The 18,756-nt window shown below is 37.3% G+C and overlaps 1 protein-coding gene across 3 annotated transcripts in view; it reads left to right on the top strand.

Moving 5' to 3' along the window:
* Positions 1-18,756, top strand: part of LOC115333553 (connector enhancer of kinase suppressor of ras 2-like) — a 212,381-nt gene that overhangs the window by 81,696 nt on the left and 111,929 nt on the right. For all 3 annotated transcript variants that reach the window (XM_029996622.1, XM_029996623.1, XM_029996624.1), the window contains exons 3-4: positions 17,122-17,324; positions 18,660-18,747. In XM_029996622.1, coding sequence (XP_029852482.1) covers positions 17,122-17,324; positions 18,660-18,747 — 291 coding nt within the window. The remainder of the gene's footprint in view (positions 1-17,121; positions 17,325-18,659; positions 18,748-18,756) is intronic.

Below are 18,756 nucleotides of genomic sequence, written 5' to 3' on the forward strand. Positions count from 1 at the left end.
AAGCAGGAAGGCCAGCTTTTGTTTTTCAATGTCCTTCTCCTGCTGCCTTGTTCCAATACTCTGAAGTGCTCTGTGTAAGCTCTCGTGTGTCCCAAGCCACAGACTAGGCAAGACTTGGGTACTTGATTTGTTTGCAGCAACATGGAGATACCCTGTGGTCTCCAAAGGATACTTACCTAGCCTTTGTGGACTAATTAGAATTGATATATCCAATTAATTGATATGAATTATTGCTTTCCCTAGAATTTCAATAAGAAGTGTATGGAAAAGCCTGCTAGTGACACATGAATAAATTGTGCAGCACAGGAGTCGCATTTTCTTTTCTTTTTCTTTCCACAGTAAAGGAATTAAAAAGAAAGATGCTTGTAATATTTGTGTCTTATGTCATCTCTTACCTCATGATAAAATGTGTTGCTAGATTTCTACATTGCTTTTGATAACATTAGGGTGTATTTGATTAAGGCTTTCCACGAAAAGAAATCTTACGAGAGATTCTCATCAGTGCTACCACAAACATTAATCTCTATGAGATAAAACAGTGCTTAACAGCTTTCTTTTTCCATTTCTGGATGATATTTGTGGCGGACTTTGAGCTGAGAGTGCATTTATGTTTTCACAGAGCCTTGAGGAAAGTGCGCACTTAATTCTTTGCAAGACTGTAACTATAGGAATAAGAGCCACGTGTTCACCACCTTGCAGGGATGAAGCTCTAAGTCGTAGTGTGGGATTTGGTGCAATCAGGTTAAGCTTTTTAGATCACTCTGGTTTTGTAATGACATTTATTATGTTATAACAGTAACAGCAATGCTGTCATACAAAAACACATGTACAAAATGGTCAGCTGTCATAGCCTCTTATTTTAAGAGTCCCTGCTTTTATATAGAATGCCATAGGCTCTACAGAATATAAAGTGTCTAGTAAATGTGCTGTTCGGATAACAGTAATATGTTATGTGGTGCTTAACACTGAGCAACTGTCTTCCTTTCATGTAAAAGGTAGCATTGATTTGGCATTTTTTTTAGACCTGTATAGACAAAATGTCCAGATTCGTGTAAATGTATACAGCAAAATCAAGTACAGTGGAACTTTTTAGGAAAAATGGCTTAGCTGAATCTTGGCCAGGAGTGTTTGGGTGAGTACCCTAGCTTTTGAGAGCTATGGAATTATCACTGACTTCAGACAGTGCAAAAACACTGGCCAAATTTATAAATCTGGTCAGACATGTTGTTTTGAGATTTGGCTGTTCCCCCCCCCCCCCCACCCGCCCCCAGTTTTTGGTAGATGTATTAAATTTTGGAACTGGTAAAACTTTTCTGTGGTCAAATATAGTGCAGCTCTGACAGCGGGAATTCATCATTCTTCTGCTCTTTATTGGCTGACGTAAAACATAATTACTGGTTGTTGATGCAAATCCATGTTAATTTACTGTGCTCAGACGTCCATGTGTGCACTGACTTGTAAAAACAAGTCTCATGTCAGTGGCTTATATAGTCTTTATCCTTCTTGTTTGAACTCTTCACACACAAGAAGGGGAAAACTAGCAGTGGCAGAAAAGCGCTGTTTCAATACTGGTAACTTTTCTGTTCTATGTTCTGTTGTCTTGTATGTTATACATACTTATTAGACCATTACAGATATGCTCCATAGTAAATAATTCTTAATGCTGACTTCAAATCATTGTTGCAATAAACATGGCTGGAAATTGTTGCCTGTTCTCATCATGAGATTTGGAAAAGTTAGTGCTCTATTTAGTAAACCATAGAAATACAGGTCTCGCAAAGTATGCCGTGATTTCATAAAAAAGCCACTAGAACACCATCCTTTTGTACAAGAGTTAAACTCAGTAATTTTGAGTTCTAAATTCTGGAGTGCTCAGTGGTATCTTTTCCATTCTGATCTCTTATTGCAAACACAGAAATAATACTTCAAGCAGGGTGTATGGAAGGAAAACATGTTGTTTTTCTAGAATCATGACTTGCAGCACAGAGGGCTTTTATGCTTTCCGTCAGAAGCCAGCATATGTTTTCAGTGTATTGCTACATAAACCCACTTAATTGTATATTACTGCATTAAACGTTTTAATATATAATTTAAATCCATTAGCCAGCTGAAATTGATAACTTGGACTTAGCATGTTTTATTAAAAGTCTTTACCAAAGCTATTTGAATTCCCATACACATTTGGGTGTGAGAAACATCCAAGTGAGAATAATTCTCAAAGCAGATGCGGTTTTTGCTTGTGCATTGCTTGTGTCTGCACCAGTTCATCCCTCTACCAACCTTAACAATTTTTGAAAGTTTTAGCCAGTCTCAACCAAACTCGACAGAACGGTAAGTCCACAAGGATTCCTGCAAGTGCCGTGGTAGTCAGTAGGTCACTAGAGGGGTGGCTCCCAAACCAGTGCCTTTCTGGGAGAAAATGCACTTGATCCTCAGGGAGAGGCATCAGCCGTATGGCAAATGACAGGTCGGTGCCTCTGGCCTCTGCAGCCAGCTCAGAGGTGGCTGTCCCCGACTCCCACAGCTTGTGCCATCAGCCCCTATTCCTACGCAGAGTGGCGTGGGAGTCGGGTGAAGAAGGGGACGTGGGAACGAACAGGGGACAGACCACTGAAAAGCAGGCCTTTTCAGTACCACTGCTCGCTGAACAATTTGTTATTCCTTACACGGTGATTTTTAAAGCAGCATGTAGAAATATCTGTGCGGGACTACTGGTTTGCTAGTATGGCAATAACTTATGCTTGTGGTGCGCCAGCACTGAAAACCTTACAACTAGAATAATGCAGGCAGTGAAAGACAGTTCATTGACTGAATCCAGCTAATGGAATATTGATTCAGACCTAGGAAATTACATTAAATAGTAGGGGGAAGGTATATTAGATTAAAGAAGGTACAGGATTCTATTTTTGGAACAATAAGGAAGAATAATACACACTTGTAGGGAGAGATTAACTTTTCCCCATTAAATGAAAAAAAAAAATTATTCCACTAACATAAAATTTAAATTTCTTTAACCCAAAAGTTCATTGATACACAGAAATTTTCTTGGTTTGTTCATGTGTTCAAAGTCTTAAACATCAAAGAAATTGTTGTCTCTGTGATGGTCCATGTGAAATACACTGGCAATTCTTAGTCTTTTAATGAAAAATAATTGCACTACTACTTATATGGTATTTTCAATAACTAGGTATAAACAATATTAAGAACATTTAAAATTAGCTTTTAATTTCTTTTCTAAGGCTGTAGATTTCTTTTTTCACCGGGAAGGATTACATTTTATTTATTGCTTATGTGTTTCATTTGCAAAATCTTTTCCTTCCAGAAAGCAATAGTTCATTTTTTCTTTAGGATCCCGATTTGAAATCTGTTCTGAATGATGTAATGCATGTTGCATTGCACTGGTAGGAAGTACGATACCATACAGATTCTCTGTGCGAAGGAAATACGGGGAGTACGTTGGTGAAAGTTAAGAATGATGACGTATTTTCCCTATGAAAAATTGTTTTTCTTATTTGCAAGGAGCAATTTCTTTAATAAATTCCTAGTAAGTTATTTTTCATACCACTCTGTTACAATATTAATTGCTGTAAGCTGCCTGAATTCCTGAGTAATTATTTGTGATCAGTTATTGTTATAGATAAATTCATATGCGTGCAAATATATGTATGCACATGCATATTCATGTAATTGTTGTTGACTGTGAGTTGCTTGAGCAGCCTTCAGCAAATTCATGATAAAAATAGATAAATGAACTTTTTTCATATTCTCATTAATGCCCATTCAAAAGAATCTTGTTACTAATTTAATTTTTGCATGCTTCTCTCTGAATTATTATGAATATATGTAACATATCTTTTCTGAATGGATGTAATTTTCACATGGAGGTACCAATTCTGCAAGAACCTAAGTTAATGCCTGACTTAAGTGAAATGGTCAGTGTCGACATTATATTTCCAAAAGACAAGCCTATCATTTATTCTCTGAACTTTGAATAATTCACTACTGTTTAAAATTCTAATTGTGTTATGTACTGAATCTCTTATCCTCTGTAATCTTGCATTTCTGCCTTATAATTAATTTTAAGAGATACTTTAAAAAGTATCCTATGATGAGACTTCCTATGATTGGACAGTTGGTTCTTACACAAAACTGATAATTATGAAATAAATAGCAAAGTTTAATTGGTCACAAGGTTTTAGTAACAAATAATAAAGGTTTGTGGTTATTAAACAGTGTACTACACGTGAGAAGAATGCAGCACATGAGTAAAGATCAGCGAGTACTGGAAAGATATAGTAAAGGCTTGAGATATTTTGTCCTTGAGATAAAGCTAGTGGAGTTCACTGGATATGCAACAGGAAATTTAAAGAAGAATTTGAGTGTAATTTAGGTATTTCTGAGACATAACGTATCGGCAGTAGGATGCAGCATGGCGTACATGGGGAAACAACAGTGGCAGGCATGGTAATCACTAATGCAGGCAATATTTGGTAATCATTTTCACAAGTTAGCAGATCATGGTCTAATATGTTTTTGGAGGTAATATCTATTAGGTCATCCTTTGGTCTTGTTTATTTTTCATGGTATCCCCAGTCAGCATATTCTGCATAGCTTGTTTTCATACATGTATGGAAGAGGTCAAGCCATCACAGATGTCTGGCTTACATATGTTTTTAAATTGAAGCCATATGCAGATCAGTCCTTAATACTGAAATAAAGTAATTGGAAACAATTTATCTTATGATGTGAAAAGAAGCCACAAAATAGACTAACTTCCTTCATCCTCTTGGGTCTTGCTCTTGTGCGTATCAGAAAAGAAATGCTGCCACAGCTTTATTTTCGTACTGGTACTTTTTTCTGAGAGTTGACATTGAAGCTATTAAATATGCACAGATGTCAGCTTGACAGAGGACAAATGATGTATGGATGGTGCAATACATTCACCATCTTATGTTAGTATGTTTATGAGAAGGTATCATTATTTCATGCTGCTGTAATATTAAGGTTTTGCTCAAAAAATATGACAAAACATTAAAAGCATTTTGAAATGGAGAATTTTTTTAAATGCAAATTCACTTCCAGGGAGTTTAGATCTAAACTCTTTGTGAAGATAAAGTTGAGCAGAAAATGTGAATTAAGGCAGTGGGAGAGCAGTTACGAACAGCTCAGAGGGATGCTGCTGAAGTTCAAAGGAAAAGTAGTAAAAGTGTTCTCTTCCAGATAAACTAAAGTACTATTTTAAGCATAGGTTAGGATCAATTGCTCCTGTTTCTGCAACTGATGGTACATTGCCTCCACAGAATTAATTCTGTTGATGGTTCGGACATGTAAATGACCATGCTCTGCTTTACAACTGAAATGAGACATGAGTTCTCCTTTCAGAATGAACCCCTTCTCTTAAGTTTGCTTTCTTAAAGCTTTTCTGAGAGTGGGCATTAAATAGATAAATAGGTGTTTCCATGTTTCAGATGATTCCAAGCAAAAAGTAGAAAATATAGAACAGCTGATCCCCAATATATTAGTCCTATTCTGTTTGTAATGTCAGATGATTTCAGTATAACAAATACCTGTTACATCTAGATCATGTATTTCAATCTAGAAAATAACAAAAGTTTGTTTTGACTGCATATTGTTTAATAAAATCTTGAAACATCAGTCCTTCCTACTATTGTTCTATAGTCCCTACTACACCCCTTCGGTCTAGGTTACAGTTTTAAATAGTTATTTATTAAACAGAAATATATATATATGATATATAGCAAGGTATAGGTATTTCAACTATTTAAAAACAGAAAAAAAATTCAAGTACTTGCTGAATGAGTAATCTAAAACTGTGAAGAATATAAGAAGGTTTTAGATGTTTAAAAAAAAAAAAATCTCTTCAAGGGGTAGAGAAAAACGAAAGGAAGAAACCAGAAAAAATGTACGGGGAAAAAATGAAATTAAGGTATTCCTTGAACATGGCTAGCAGAATTAGAGTGGCATGATCTTTAAAAATATATTTGAGTGTATTACAAAGTGAACCTTCTGTATGTTGAAGGTCTCTCAGACCAGTAGCCCAAGTCATCTGGGATCAGATGTTGTGATCGAGGCATTTTTATTTGCATAAAAGTACACTTTCTTTATACTTGACATTATTATGGTAATAAGCAGTCTACATAATTGAATAGCAGATTTGGTGTTTTTACAGATCTTAACCAAAAATTACATTGATGTTGTGTCATGACATGCTGGATCATACTGTGTGACCACACAGTATGGTGAGATAAAATTTTAAAATGCATTTTAAGAAAACGCACGCTTCTCACACTGATTAGCCTGACAGAGATACTTGTGTATTCAATTTGTTTAATGTTGTAGGACTTTTTTAAATGCCTGTGCTGTATGTAATGAATTTAATTTTCTCATACCTTTTTGTGCTTTAGATACTTGTACCATAGTAATATATTCTCACTCTCTCTCCATGGATAGATATATATCGTACATAAACAGAAACATTAAGATGTTCCAGTTTATTCAAGCTTATGTAATGAGAGACAGTATTTGGATATTACACAATTTAAATGACGTTGACTTCATTAGGATTAAGCAGACCAAGAAGGCTTTACGCAGTTTGTTCAGAGATCTATAGCAAGAGCTGCAATGTAAAAGCTTCTTAAAAAATGTTTGGGCAGGAGATAAGAGCACCAGTTAATTCTTGATCATGCTAACCATTTCATAACAGAAACTATACTGTGCAGTTCTCGCCTGGCCTATAGTGGGTCAAATCTTGTCATAATCAGTGACCCTTCTGAGATCCACGAACAAAAAATCTGCATACTATGTCTGTGGTCTTCTCTTGATCATCTTTTATCCATAGTCATTTCAAGGTCCAGCCTAGCCCTATATTTTTCATGTTTTCAGAGAAGGTACCTGCAGGAATATAACCTCATCTTCTGCTTTTCTCTAACTCAGTTACTCTTACCAGGTGTCCATCATTTGACTCTCTTAATGCTTAAACATAAATTTAACAATTTATTTAAATACCATATTCTGAAAAAAACTGTTTCTGAGGCTGGTCTTATAGTCTTTTTGAGTCTGATTTTTAAAGGAAAGACTACCATGTTCTGATTCTTAACTGAAATAAGAAATGCATGGCTTTTTTAATAAAATACTTTTCAAGGCCCCTTAATTATGCTTGATTACATTGACATATATCAATTACAATGGAAACGCTAAAGCGTCTTCTGGAAGTAAAAAATATAATGCAAATGTTAAGTTTTTAAATAAGGTTAAAATATTTAATCTTAGCACAATATCTACTTAATGTATCTATTTACAAGATAATAGGAAGGTATATGATGAAGGTATATGATGTGCTTAGAAGCGCTGTGACAAGTTCCAAATTATAGACTGAGGAGACAAGAAAGAATTGTGACACACTTTGCTTCTGAAGTGTAGGATAATTATAATGAAAGGGAGCACAAGGGGGAGGAAAGCTACACGCACAAAAGAATCAAGGTGTTTGAGATAATATACTCTAATTTGTATTTTGATGTTGCATATTTGCATAGTATTACCATAGTTATTAATAAATTCCATACTTTTATTTTTATGTAATGTCATTGTCTTCTGTGTACATAAACTAGGTTATAATACTGCAGTTTAACTGTCATAATAAACTGATAGGCAAATGTTATTAAAGATAGTGAGAAGGATTGCTTGTAGAATATAGTGTTGCTAATTTACTGGTTTAGAATGAGAAGAGCTTTTAAAGAAAAAGCTGAAACAAATTTGGGCAATGTTTTACTTGAACTGCAGTCCCCAGCCATTAAGTTGGAATCTATTTTCTTAATACATTTATAGTTTGCAAAACAACAGGGGCTAGGATTTTATATATTTTTAAAAAATATAAATTATTGAATATTTTAAGTAGCACATATCCAGATGTGCCCTCTATTTCTTTTCCTTTCCCTAATGAAGAGCAAAGCAACTTTGTTTAGTAAGCTAGGCTTCTTTTGTAATTTGGGAAATTAATCCTGATTAATATCAAAATAGGTACAATATTGTGCATTAATATATTTCAGTGTGCAGTACAGCATCTCCTTGCTATAAAGTAACTGGAATGACCATTATAATAGTAATTCCACTAGACATTTACTACAGACAGATAAGTTGAACTAAGCAGAAGTAGGGGTTTGTGATAAGACGTTCTGAGAACTAGGTCATGTTGGGTTCGATTGCCTCTTATTCAGATGCCTTGTTCCTTTGCTGACAGAGTATGTGATTACGATCATTACCCAATTAAAACACTACTGTGCAGTGAGAAGTCTGACACTGTATGAACTACATCTGACACAGAGTTTCCTTATAATAAAATAAAATAAAACTTACACTATTTCTTTGATTTATTTTGTTTAACTTTTCATTAAATGTTGTCAAAACTTGCATTTTATTATAATCATTGTCCCATTTTTACCATTCAGGAAATGTGTTAAGTTTTAGGTTCCAGTCTCTCGACCTGAACTTGTATACTGATTCATATGATCACTAATGGATTTTGTTAGTTCATTTTAGATGGAGGACATTTTTAGGCATCATATAAGACTGCTTTTAGGTTAGGGATGGGGAGAGAGATGGATTTAATGGATGGACTATTATATGGTTAAAGAATTGGCTGGATAGCCACATCCAAAGAGTTACAGTCAATAGTTCAATGTCCAAATGGAAACCAGTAACAAGTGGTGTCCTTCAAGGGTCTGTACTGGGACCAATACTGTTTAATAATGACATAGACAGTGGGACTGAGCGCACCCTCAGCAAGTTTGCAGATGACACTAAGCTGAATGGTGTAGCTGATATGCTGGAGGGAAGGGATGCCATCCAGAGGGACCTTGACAGGCTGAAAAAGTGGGCACGTGTGAACCTCATGAAGTTCAGTTAGGCCAAGTGCAAGGTCCTGCACTTGGCTTGGGGCAATCTCCAACATCAGTACAGACTGAGAGCAGCCCTGCAGAAAAAGACTCAGGGATACTGGTTCATGAAAAATTGGACATGAGCTGGCAATGTGCACTTGCGGCTCAGAAATCCGGTTGTCTCCTGGGCTGCATCAAAAGCAGCATAGCCAGCAGGTCGAGGGAGGTGATTCTGCCCCTCTACTCCACTCTCCTGAGACCCCACCTGGAATACTACGTCCAGCTCTGGGGTCCTCAGTACAAGACATGGACCTGTTAGGGCAGGTCCAGAGGGGGGCCACAAAAATGATCAGAGGGCTGCAACACCTCTCCTGTGAAGAAAGCCTGAGAGAGTTGGGCTTGTTCAGCCTAGAAGAGAGAAGGCTCTGGGAGACCTTACTGCAGCCTTTCAATACTTGGAGGGGGCTTATAGGAAAGATGGAGAAAGACTTTTTACCAGCACCTGTAGTGCCAGGACAAGGGATAACTCTCTTAAACTGAAAGAGAGTAGAGTTAGATTGGACATAAGGAAGAAATTTTTTACAATGAGGGTGGTGAGGCACTGGAACAGGTTGCCCAGAGAAATTGTGGATGCCCCATCGTTGGAAGTGTTCAAGGTCAGGGCTTTGAGCAACCTGGTCTAGTGGAAGGTGTCCCTGCCCAATGGCAGGGGGGTTGGACTAGATGATCTTTAAAAGGTCCTTTCTGACCCAAACTATTCTATGATTCTAAATAAAATCTCAGCTCTGAGCCTTCAGACACTGGTAATCAGCAAACGGTCACAGGCAATGAAGCACTACGTTTTCCCCAGGACTAGGTATACAATGCATTTAGTACAGTGCATCAAAAATTAAGTGATAGGTCAATTAAAAAAAAAAGACCCCAGTATGCTGTAAGCACTAGTTATCCCAAAGGTGTAACTGCTAGCAGACTGCAAGTCAAGTAATTTTTTTTTCCCCTAGCTGCATACTGCTCCAGCAGAATTTAACACTACCAAATGTAATACAGTAATTACAAGGTATAATTTATTCTTTCTTTCAGCTGAATTTACGTCACCTCTGCTCACATGGAGTACCAATCTAGATATTTTAGCACTTTATCTGAAATCTGTAATAAATACTTAAAGTGGGCCATATTCTGTGGAACCAAGGTTTAATACGTACTTGTAATGTAGTATTTTAAATGTTATGGTAAAACTTGTTTACTTGTTCAGATAATTTCAAAAGAAAGACCTTTGTGATTTACATGAAAAAAATTATATTAACCTCCTTCAAATTGCTTTTCATATAAAAGATATTCAGCTTGTAAATTCTTTTTAAAGAGGAAAAAATGACATGCCTGATGGAGATGCACTGCCTCACATACTTTGTCTTCATACTATTTTGATAACTTCACTTTTAAGTTGTATCCTAAAAATATCACCACAAAATTTTAACAGAGCTACCTGATGAAATCAAAGAAATGTTTACAGGGACAAGTATTTTTGAATGCGGTTTCTGCTGTGTTTTCTGTTAGGCTCTTAACCTTTAAAGACATACCTCTAGAAGGGAAATTAAAAAAAAAAGAAAGTGTGTTTTGGTGATTTTCATTCTATTTAAGTGTCAGAACTATTTATGCTAAAATCATGGTGTATGATTATTTTGGATTTTTGCTTTCATTAAACAGGCTGTGTTTGCCTGTTTTTATTCATTAAGTGCTAAACGACTATATGCTATCACAGACGCTGTAATTTTCATTGCAAAGATATGGCCTTTGCAGGAGCAGCATACACGGCAATGTAGACAGCAGGGAGTTGTGGTACCCCATCTGGCATGTCGTGTTTCCCCAAAGGCGATTCCAAAAGCCCAGAGCTGCTTTGGGGAATTCTCTTTCCTAGTCATCTCGGAGCCCCACGCTGCAACCGTGCCCCAGGGGGGCAGGTGGGGAGAGGTCTTACGGCGAGCCTGCGAGTGCAGGTCCCTGGGGAAGAGGAGGGCTGGCGGGGTGAGCAGGCAGCCTGGGAGGGACCCGACCTGCTTTCCCAGCAGAAGAGGGGCAGAGCATCCCCGCAGAGCTGCATCAGATGTTGCAAGTCCACAATAACGTTCAGTCAATTTATGTGCAATCTGAGAATCGGTCGAAAACCAGTCTGTAGCGGGGAAGATGTGCCTGAAGATGGAGCTTTTAAATTAGTTTCCTAATCCTGCTCACTGTACAGTGATGCTGGGACTCGGGAAGAGGGCATGGCAGCATCCTTCCGTGGTGCTTAACAAATATGTCAGCTTAAAGCAACTGGGAAACTGAGCCCTGAGGAAGAGCTGGAGCGTGCCATGAGTCCAGATGTGCTGCTTTCAGGGTGGGTTGGGAGGGGGAGCGGGGAGCAGCCTGCTGCGCTAAGGATGTTTCTGTGTTTGGGGCAGGGTGGCATTCGCAGAGCAAAGGCACGTCTGCTGCGTGGGTTTGCTAATGGTCCTCGGCTGTTGTCTGAAACCGAGACCTGCAGCTACGGCTACCACAGTTGGACTGGACTGATAAATTGTGGGGATTCTTTTAAGTTTAGGCATGAAACATAAAAATGGGAGTGTAGCACAGTATTTAGGTTGTGGTATTTTAAATGCCTTAACATGGTGAATTTCATGTAAGATGCTTGAATTTGTCAGGGTTGTTTCCTTTAATCTTCTCAGTCAGATTTACTGCTCCGCACTTTTATTTCTCTGAACCTTACAGTTCACTGAAAATTGTAATGTTCTCAAAATATCACCTATAGAAAAAGCTGTATATGCATCCATGTGTTTATACATATTTATACATATATTACACCAACTATTTACATGAATGACAACATAAAGAAAAACTGCTATAATTAAATCTGTTTTCAAGGTAAATTAAAGTCGTTACTTAGGCAATATAAACTATTTAGCTTAAATTATATCCTGTGTCAAATAAATTTCAATGTACACACATTTTTTTTATCTCTGTAAGTCACATTATAGCAAAACAATTTCATTATATTAGTACCTTTAAGTATATAATGCTGGGGGTTTTTCCACAGAAGAAATACTCATATTGCAGGTATCCCTTGCTCTGCTTTTGATCTTCAGGTGTTAGTATTTACAAAAAATTGATTAGCACTTATCTTTTTTTTTCCATTTTATTTTTTATTTTTTACATGTAACTTTGTTACAATAATTTGGCCTATTTTGTCTTAGTAGCTAAAATTTTCACAGGTAGTGTTACTAGCATAAAATACTAATTTGTGATGTTATTACATACCTGCATTAAGATAGGAAAACACCCTAAGCCCTAGCTGAAGACTTTTTTTCATTCCACTTTGAATATGTAAAAAACCCACAGGTGTTACATTGTCAGATGAATAAAAAAATTTTCTCAGTTTTCCCACTGTCTTTTAAAAATGGAACTTCAAACCAGAATGTATGTATAAAACAAGCAGAGGTTTTAGTTAGAATTGTGATACAGACACAGAGCGGGAGGGTTCATTGTCACAGTATATTCAGCTATTTCTGCATTTTGGATTTATGACATAAAAAGGAAGAAATATCTGTTTGGAGGCAGATTTCATATTTTTCAATTTCCAGTATGCATTTTTATCTATATGGAATATTCAATAACTTATCTCTTACATCATATCTCCCACTCTGCACTAGTAAAAACAGTCTATTTCAGGTTGTTAAAAAACCCCTGGTATTCTCTCCTGTCTTCTGAATTCTAGTGCTTCTGACAACAGCCACCTGTTTTTTCTGTACTTCAAAAAAGACAGTCAACTGCAAAAGCCCAGGATCTGGCCTGTCTCTTCCCTCTCACCACCCTACAATAACGCTAATCACTAAGAACACCGAAACAGGCATCTCAAACTGAACAGGAGAGGGGAACTAGAGGGATGACAGGAATCCTCACTGATAATTTGAAAATGGGAAAATTAGAGAGTGAAATTGCTAAAATTGGGTACTGTGTTTTACAGACAGCAAGCAGACTTATCCTTAAACCGAAGTCAGTTGTACATCTCACTACCAAGTGTCACTTCAAGCACAGCTTCATCTTTGCATTATTGCTAATGATATTCTTCTATAATAAGCTTGTCTGCCTCTGATCTCACGTTTGCGTTTTAATTTCTACCTCTTGAAATCCTTCTTTTCAACTCCTGTCATTGAATAGGGCATCAGGAATTGCTGAGCTCCAACCTAAAATATACTACTGAATCAGTCTGTCACTGAACAAATCAGATAATCTCTATGCAATTCTTTCTGTGTGTGTGAAGGTAATAATGCTATCATATATCACACTCAGTGAACATACAGAATTTTCTTACTGTTTGAACAGTGCTTTTGTGTGAAGAAGCTTAAGTAAACATTTAATGGATTTACAAGTCACATCTTCTTGAGTTCAAGGTGTGCTGTTACTTTGGCCCTTTCTTCCAGGAGTTACCCTTTCTGCAATATACCTGTCGGGCCCGTTTTACTGAAATGGAGTGTTGTTGGCTTTAGTCTACTTTCTATTCTCACTAAGCAGTTTCATGATACAGATTTTGTGATAATTTGACAAACTGTATGCCTGTGTAGTTCTAGACAGACACTGTTTGGGGTCACTTTAATAGCCAGTATTCATTCTCTAAACCTCTATGTCCCTTTCCACTAATAGAGTAATTTGGTAAAAATGACTGTGCAGTAACCCTAAGCATCATGAAACAAAACCAGGGAATGGAGAAAACCTTGCTTGCTTTTTTTCCCCTACTCTTGGTATGAAAAATAATCCTGCCTATGCTAATGGCACCCTCTTGCCCCTTTTAGATGTTTTTTTCTTTTTCCTTTCCTTTTAAACCAGAAATTATATCCAGGATTTACTGTGCAAGAAAGAAATCACCTGCCAGGAGAAAGAATTTTACAGGCTCAGGAGCATCATTTCTATGGCGTGTCTCACAATAACAGCACATATTTAACACAGTGAGAGCAGAATATATGGCTGTGAAAACTGAACTCTGATATGGTAGATGTGATAATGATTTAGTCTGGCAGGTTTGAGACTATCTTAGTTAGCATCATGCAGATGAGATGCCTACAGGAATTAGAACTGAGATCTGGATACTTCTTGCAGTGTCATATATACAGAACAAGGCTACCCACCTACTCGCTCATTATCATAAGCTGCAACTCTTCTATTTGTGTTTTCAAGCACATTCGCTGAATCATAATCAATGCAGTTCAAATTTGTGTGTATACCCACCTGTTTGCTCTTTTCTTCTCTGGAACAATCTCTTTTATATCCCATCACCTTGGTGGCTGACTAGGGAAGCTCGAAAGGGGCCATAGTTTCCTTCAATAGTTTTCTAATGCGCTGCTGCTGTGGGGCTTGTGGGGCTTCGTGGTATCAGCGCTTCAGCCTGGCAAACAGATTGCACGGGAGGTGGCAGCGGAGAGAGAAACATGTGCAGCTGACCTGAGGTGAGCTGTGGTGCAGTAAACTAGGATGAGGTGCTCGAAGGTGACACTTTCAAGGTTTATTTTTAACCACTCTTTGCCCCAATTTATAGTTGGTTATGGTGGTTTCATTTAAAAATTAAGATCTTGGATTTGAGGCAAACTTAAATTTAGAGCCATGCAATGTCTCTGTCTTCTAGAGATATTGATCCACTGTCATTTTTGTAATATTTTTATCTTTTCCCCTTTATTGTGTCTTTCTAAGTCTCAGCTAAACCACTAACTTGCATCAGCGCTTTTACTGTGCTGAAAAATTTCCATTCATCTTCTGATTATTTTTATGGATATATTTTATCTATATTCTGCTATATTTTAAATTTTATATTGACATTGAGGTTGCCATCAGCATGTAATTAATAAACTTTAAGATAAAACAGAGAACTTGTTCACTAGGTGGATTTCCTCAAACATATTTTCTGTTCAGTTCTCTGTGTTTTCCAATGACTTGAGAAGATCACTCTGGTCGATTACACTTGTTAGTATCTAGCATACTTTCTGGCTTTTATAGATTCGCTGGTCAAACTGTTTCCTTTCTTGCTTAGCTTTTCTTGAAAGTAAACTGACAGGTTTCCAGGGCTTTTATGCAATAATGAATTATTGGGAGAAACATTTTCTGCTTGTTTCCACAGGGATAAGCAAGGTTGGCCTTGGAAATAAAAACAGGAGGATCTGGTTTATCATCCTTGTAATGTGTTGTTGAGTGTGCAAAATCAAACTCTTTCTGAGGGGAAACCGAGCATTGCCTAGCTGGTTGCTAGCTGGTAAAGGCATCCCAATACATCCACTTACTCATCATCTTGGCATGAGTAGAAGTTGAGAGAAAAATAGAGCAGGGGAGGGAATTCCTTCGGTGCTTCAATAAAAGAAAGATTAGCCACAAATATTAAACAGATGGCATACTAATATCAAATACAACTTGCTTTTTAACTTTAAACTTTTCCAAAATAGAATGACTGACTTCAGCGATGCTGTTGCTAACTGTACAGTATTTTTTCCGGAAAAATGATGAAGAGAATTGTTCTTGCCTGTAGCTAAACAAATGTAACTTTCTTTTGTTTCACTATTCAATCTTAAACTGGATGCTTCCAAACCTTATTGACTGATTGTGATGCTTTAGGCATGATACGTATATAACAATGGAACTAATTCTGTCCCTAGTATGTAAAATTCTTTTAAAGTCTAAGTTCTTTGTAGCGAGCTAAATAAGATAGCAAAGTGTTTCCATTCCTTGTAGGTTGCCCTCCAAGCTGGAGGCAGGGGGCCTGATTTATTTTTGAGAGTGAACTTTGAGAGGGAGAATGGCTGATAGGGAAGGCGTGGTCCTAAGTACCAGCTGTAAGTGGTCCAAACAACATTACCAAGCGTTTGTTTGTATTTTGTTTGACTACCATACAATTCCATTTCATAAGCTTGTTATGGGTCAGTATGTTCTCCTTTTTTAGTGTTGAATATTATTATTTCTTGTACAAATATCCATACTAGTGTCCATTGATATTCTGTATTGTTTGCGGTTCTTTATTCTCTGTTTTGAGGAAGAAGTTTAGGCAGAAAAATTAATGCGATATTGATGATCAGTCATCCTCTGTAACGTATGTATAGTTGAAATTAATAGTGGGCAATCAATTCATACTCTGAAAGTTCATTTTGTTTAAGTGCTTATTAAATTCTTTCATATGCTACATCCTGTTGTGGGAGCAAGAAATCTGGCTTCAATTCAGTCTGTTTGAGACTTTCTATGTGAATTTGAGTGAATTATTTAATGTATATGAGCTGAGATACCTTTGTGCTTGTTACCTGGCTCTAAGTGGAGAACTGGCTTGGTGATAAAAGGACAGAGACGTGGATAAAGGAATGTGGATAAAGGGAGAAGGGACTTGTGCATGGAAAACTTCACTTAGATTAAAAAAAAAAAAACCACCCCATCAGAATTAGAAAAATGGAAGAAAATCCATTAAGAACTGTTAAATATGAAGACACTGTCACTGGCTGAAGTCTCTGAACCACTAACAGCTGTTACTACATGCCTGCTCTGTTCTCAGATGCTTCCCTACGCAGTCGTTGGAAACAGGAGTACCATGTCTTTGCTCTGACCTGATTTGACTGTTCCCATATGACATTACATATGGGACAGCTGCTCACCAACAATAGCAGGGTTCAGGAAGGAATTTTCCTGTAAAAGCCTGTCACCGAGGCCATGTAAGATTTTATACTTTTTTCACAATTTTAGGGAAGTTCTGTTAAGGCAAAGTTACTACAAGTTAGTGGAGGGACTAACACAAATCTGAGTGAGATCCAGTGCAGTGGGACTCCTAAAGACCTGCTCTCAGAGGTAACAAATGCACCAAACGGTTGGTTAATCCTGAACCATAGCAGGTAAGGGATAGTGGACTGACTCATCTTCACTTTTTGAAAATGGATAAGACGATGAGAGCCAGCATTTGGGGATTCTTCTTCCTTCCCCTCAGTGACTTAGTTGGACCAATGAGTCCGGGGACTCTAGCACTGTGAGTGTTGATGACAGCGGAGGTTGTCATGCTGACAGGATGGATGCATCCTGTATGTTCTAAACAAAGTAGCCTGTTGCTTAGTCTACCACCGGGCATCCATAACTGTCCTATCCTTTCAGCCAATGCCATTCGGAATGTTTAACCTCACAGTTTTGTTCATGTAGCTGACAACACACTATTTCACTTGTGTATCTTCTTCTTTCCCCTCAGAATTATGGTTTGGAGACGGAAAACCTGAGAACTCTGTCTCACAAGCTGAATGCCTCAGCCAAAAATCTTCAGAACTTTATAACGGGTAGAAGGAGGAGTGGCCATTATGATGGCAGGGCCTCCAGACGACTGCCAAATGATTTTCTTACCTCTGTAGTTGACCTGATTGGTGCTGCCAAGAACTTACTAGCCTGGCTGGACAGGTAATTTACTATTTCTTGATCCTTCATGCATGAGAATAAGTCTTTGGGTTGTTTTGTATTTGTTCTTTCTTTTTCTCTTGTACTCTTTTATTCTGATATTAAAGTAGCAGTTCTGGATTTCTAGCTCTAAATTTTGTTTTGCAAATTTCTCAAATATTGGAGGCAAAATGTAGTACCCTTTTCTGTCAGGAGGGTGTTAAAGTTTCCTCTAGTTACTGCTTCAGATTCTTTCAGTCTGATAGTATTTTGTGTGAAATGAATACTTTTGTGCTATTCCAAGTTGGCTTCTCACTGCCACAAGTGGTAACTTCATCAGTAATTTCAGAAGGAAGGTAAGGAAGATGGTGGAGTTTGAACTGTCCTTCAGCCTTCAAAAAGACACAGAAAAGCTGGAGTTGAGCAAATCAATTATGAATTTTCAAAATAAATTATAGTACTTGCTTAGTCTGAAAATTAAATTTTCTTATTAGAGTTTTTATCAAGAGTACGATTGATGTGTTAGGTACAGTTGTGGTGTTCGTTAATGCTCAACAATCAGCCACTGTGTTTTTTTAATCCACTAATTGAGAATTTGATTAAAAGTATCTCTCTGAATAAATGTAGTTAAAATTTTGACTGCGGAAAGACAGAAGCCAAAACATAAAATAGCATCAGAGCATTTATGGTTTGTTTCTCTTTCTTTGGAGTTATAGCAATGGATAGCTTTATCTTGAATCTGAATGCTCTTTAATGTATAAATGGCACCTTAGAAATCACAGTGAGAGTGAATCACCCTCCTTTACAGGATTTGTATAATCCTGGTGACATCTTCCTAACCTAATGCCAGCAGTCATATTCTCTCGGGCTATGACCTTGTCAGTTCTTATAAATTCAAATGGGGTCAGATTCAGCTAGAATTTGGAAAGCCTGAAGAAAATCCAAGTGTGCAGGAAGCTGTTAGTGACTAAGTAAGCATTACTTTGCTCTCTGAATTAAGGTGCTAGCTGCTGCTGAAGAGTGATGTCATACTGGAAATGCTGTCTTTTTAATGAGCTGTACAAAGGAAATCTGGACTACTTACAATTATTTGGAATGTCCTATCTCCACTTCCCCCAAGAATGATAACTTCTGATGTTCTGGCCAAAATCCAGTTTACATCCTTCCTGCTTACACTGTTTCTTGTTTCAAAGGCATATTTTACAAAAATTGTGTAACTTGCTGCTGGAGATTGTCATGATGAGGTGTTTCGCATTTCTGTGGTGTAGGACTGATCTCTATATTACATATATCTGCTTATACTGTAAACAGGAGTTATAATCCTTAATGCTGTATAAACCCATCCTTCCTTTGTCACAGGTCTCCATTTGTCAGCGTGACAGAATACTCACTGCTGAAAAACAACATTGTTCAACTGTGCCTGGAACTAACAACCATTGTGCAACAGGTAAGAGTG

The sequence above is a fragment of the Aquila chrysaetos genome, chromosome 21, assembly GCF_900496995.4.
Source record: "Aquila chrysaetos chrysaetos chromosome 21, bAquChr1.4, whole genome shotgun sequence".
Classification (NCBI taxonomy): domain Eukaryota; kingdom Metazoa; phylum Chordata; class Aves; order Accipitriformes; family Accipitridae; genus Aquila; species Aquila chrysaetos.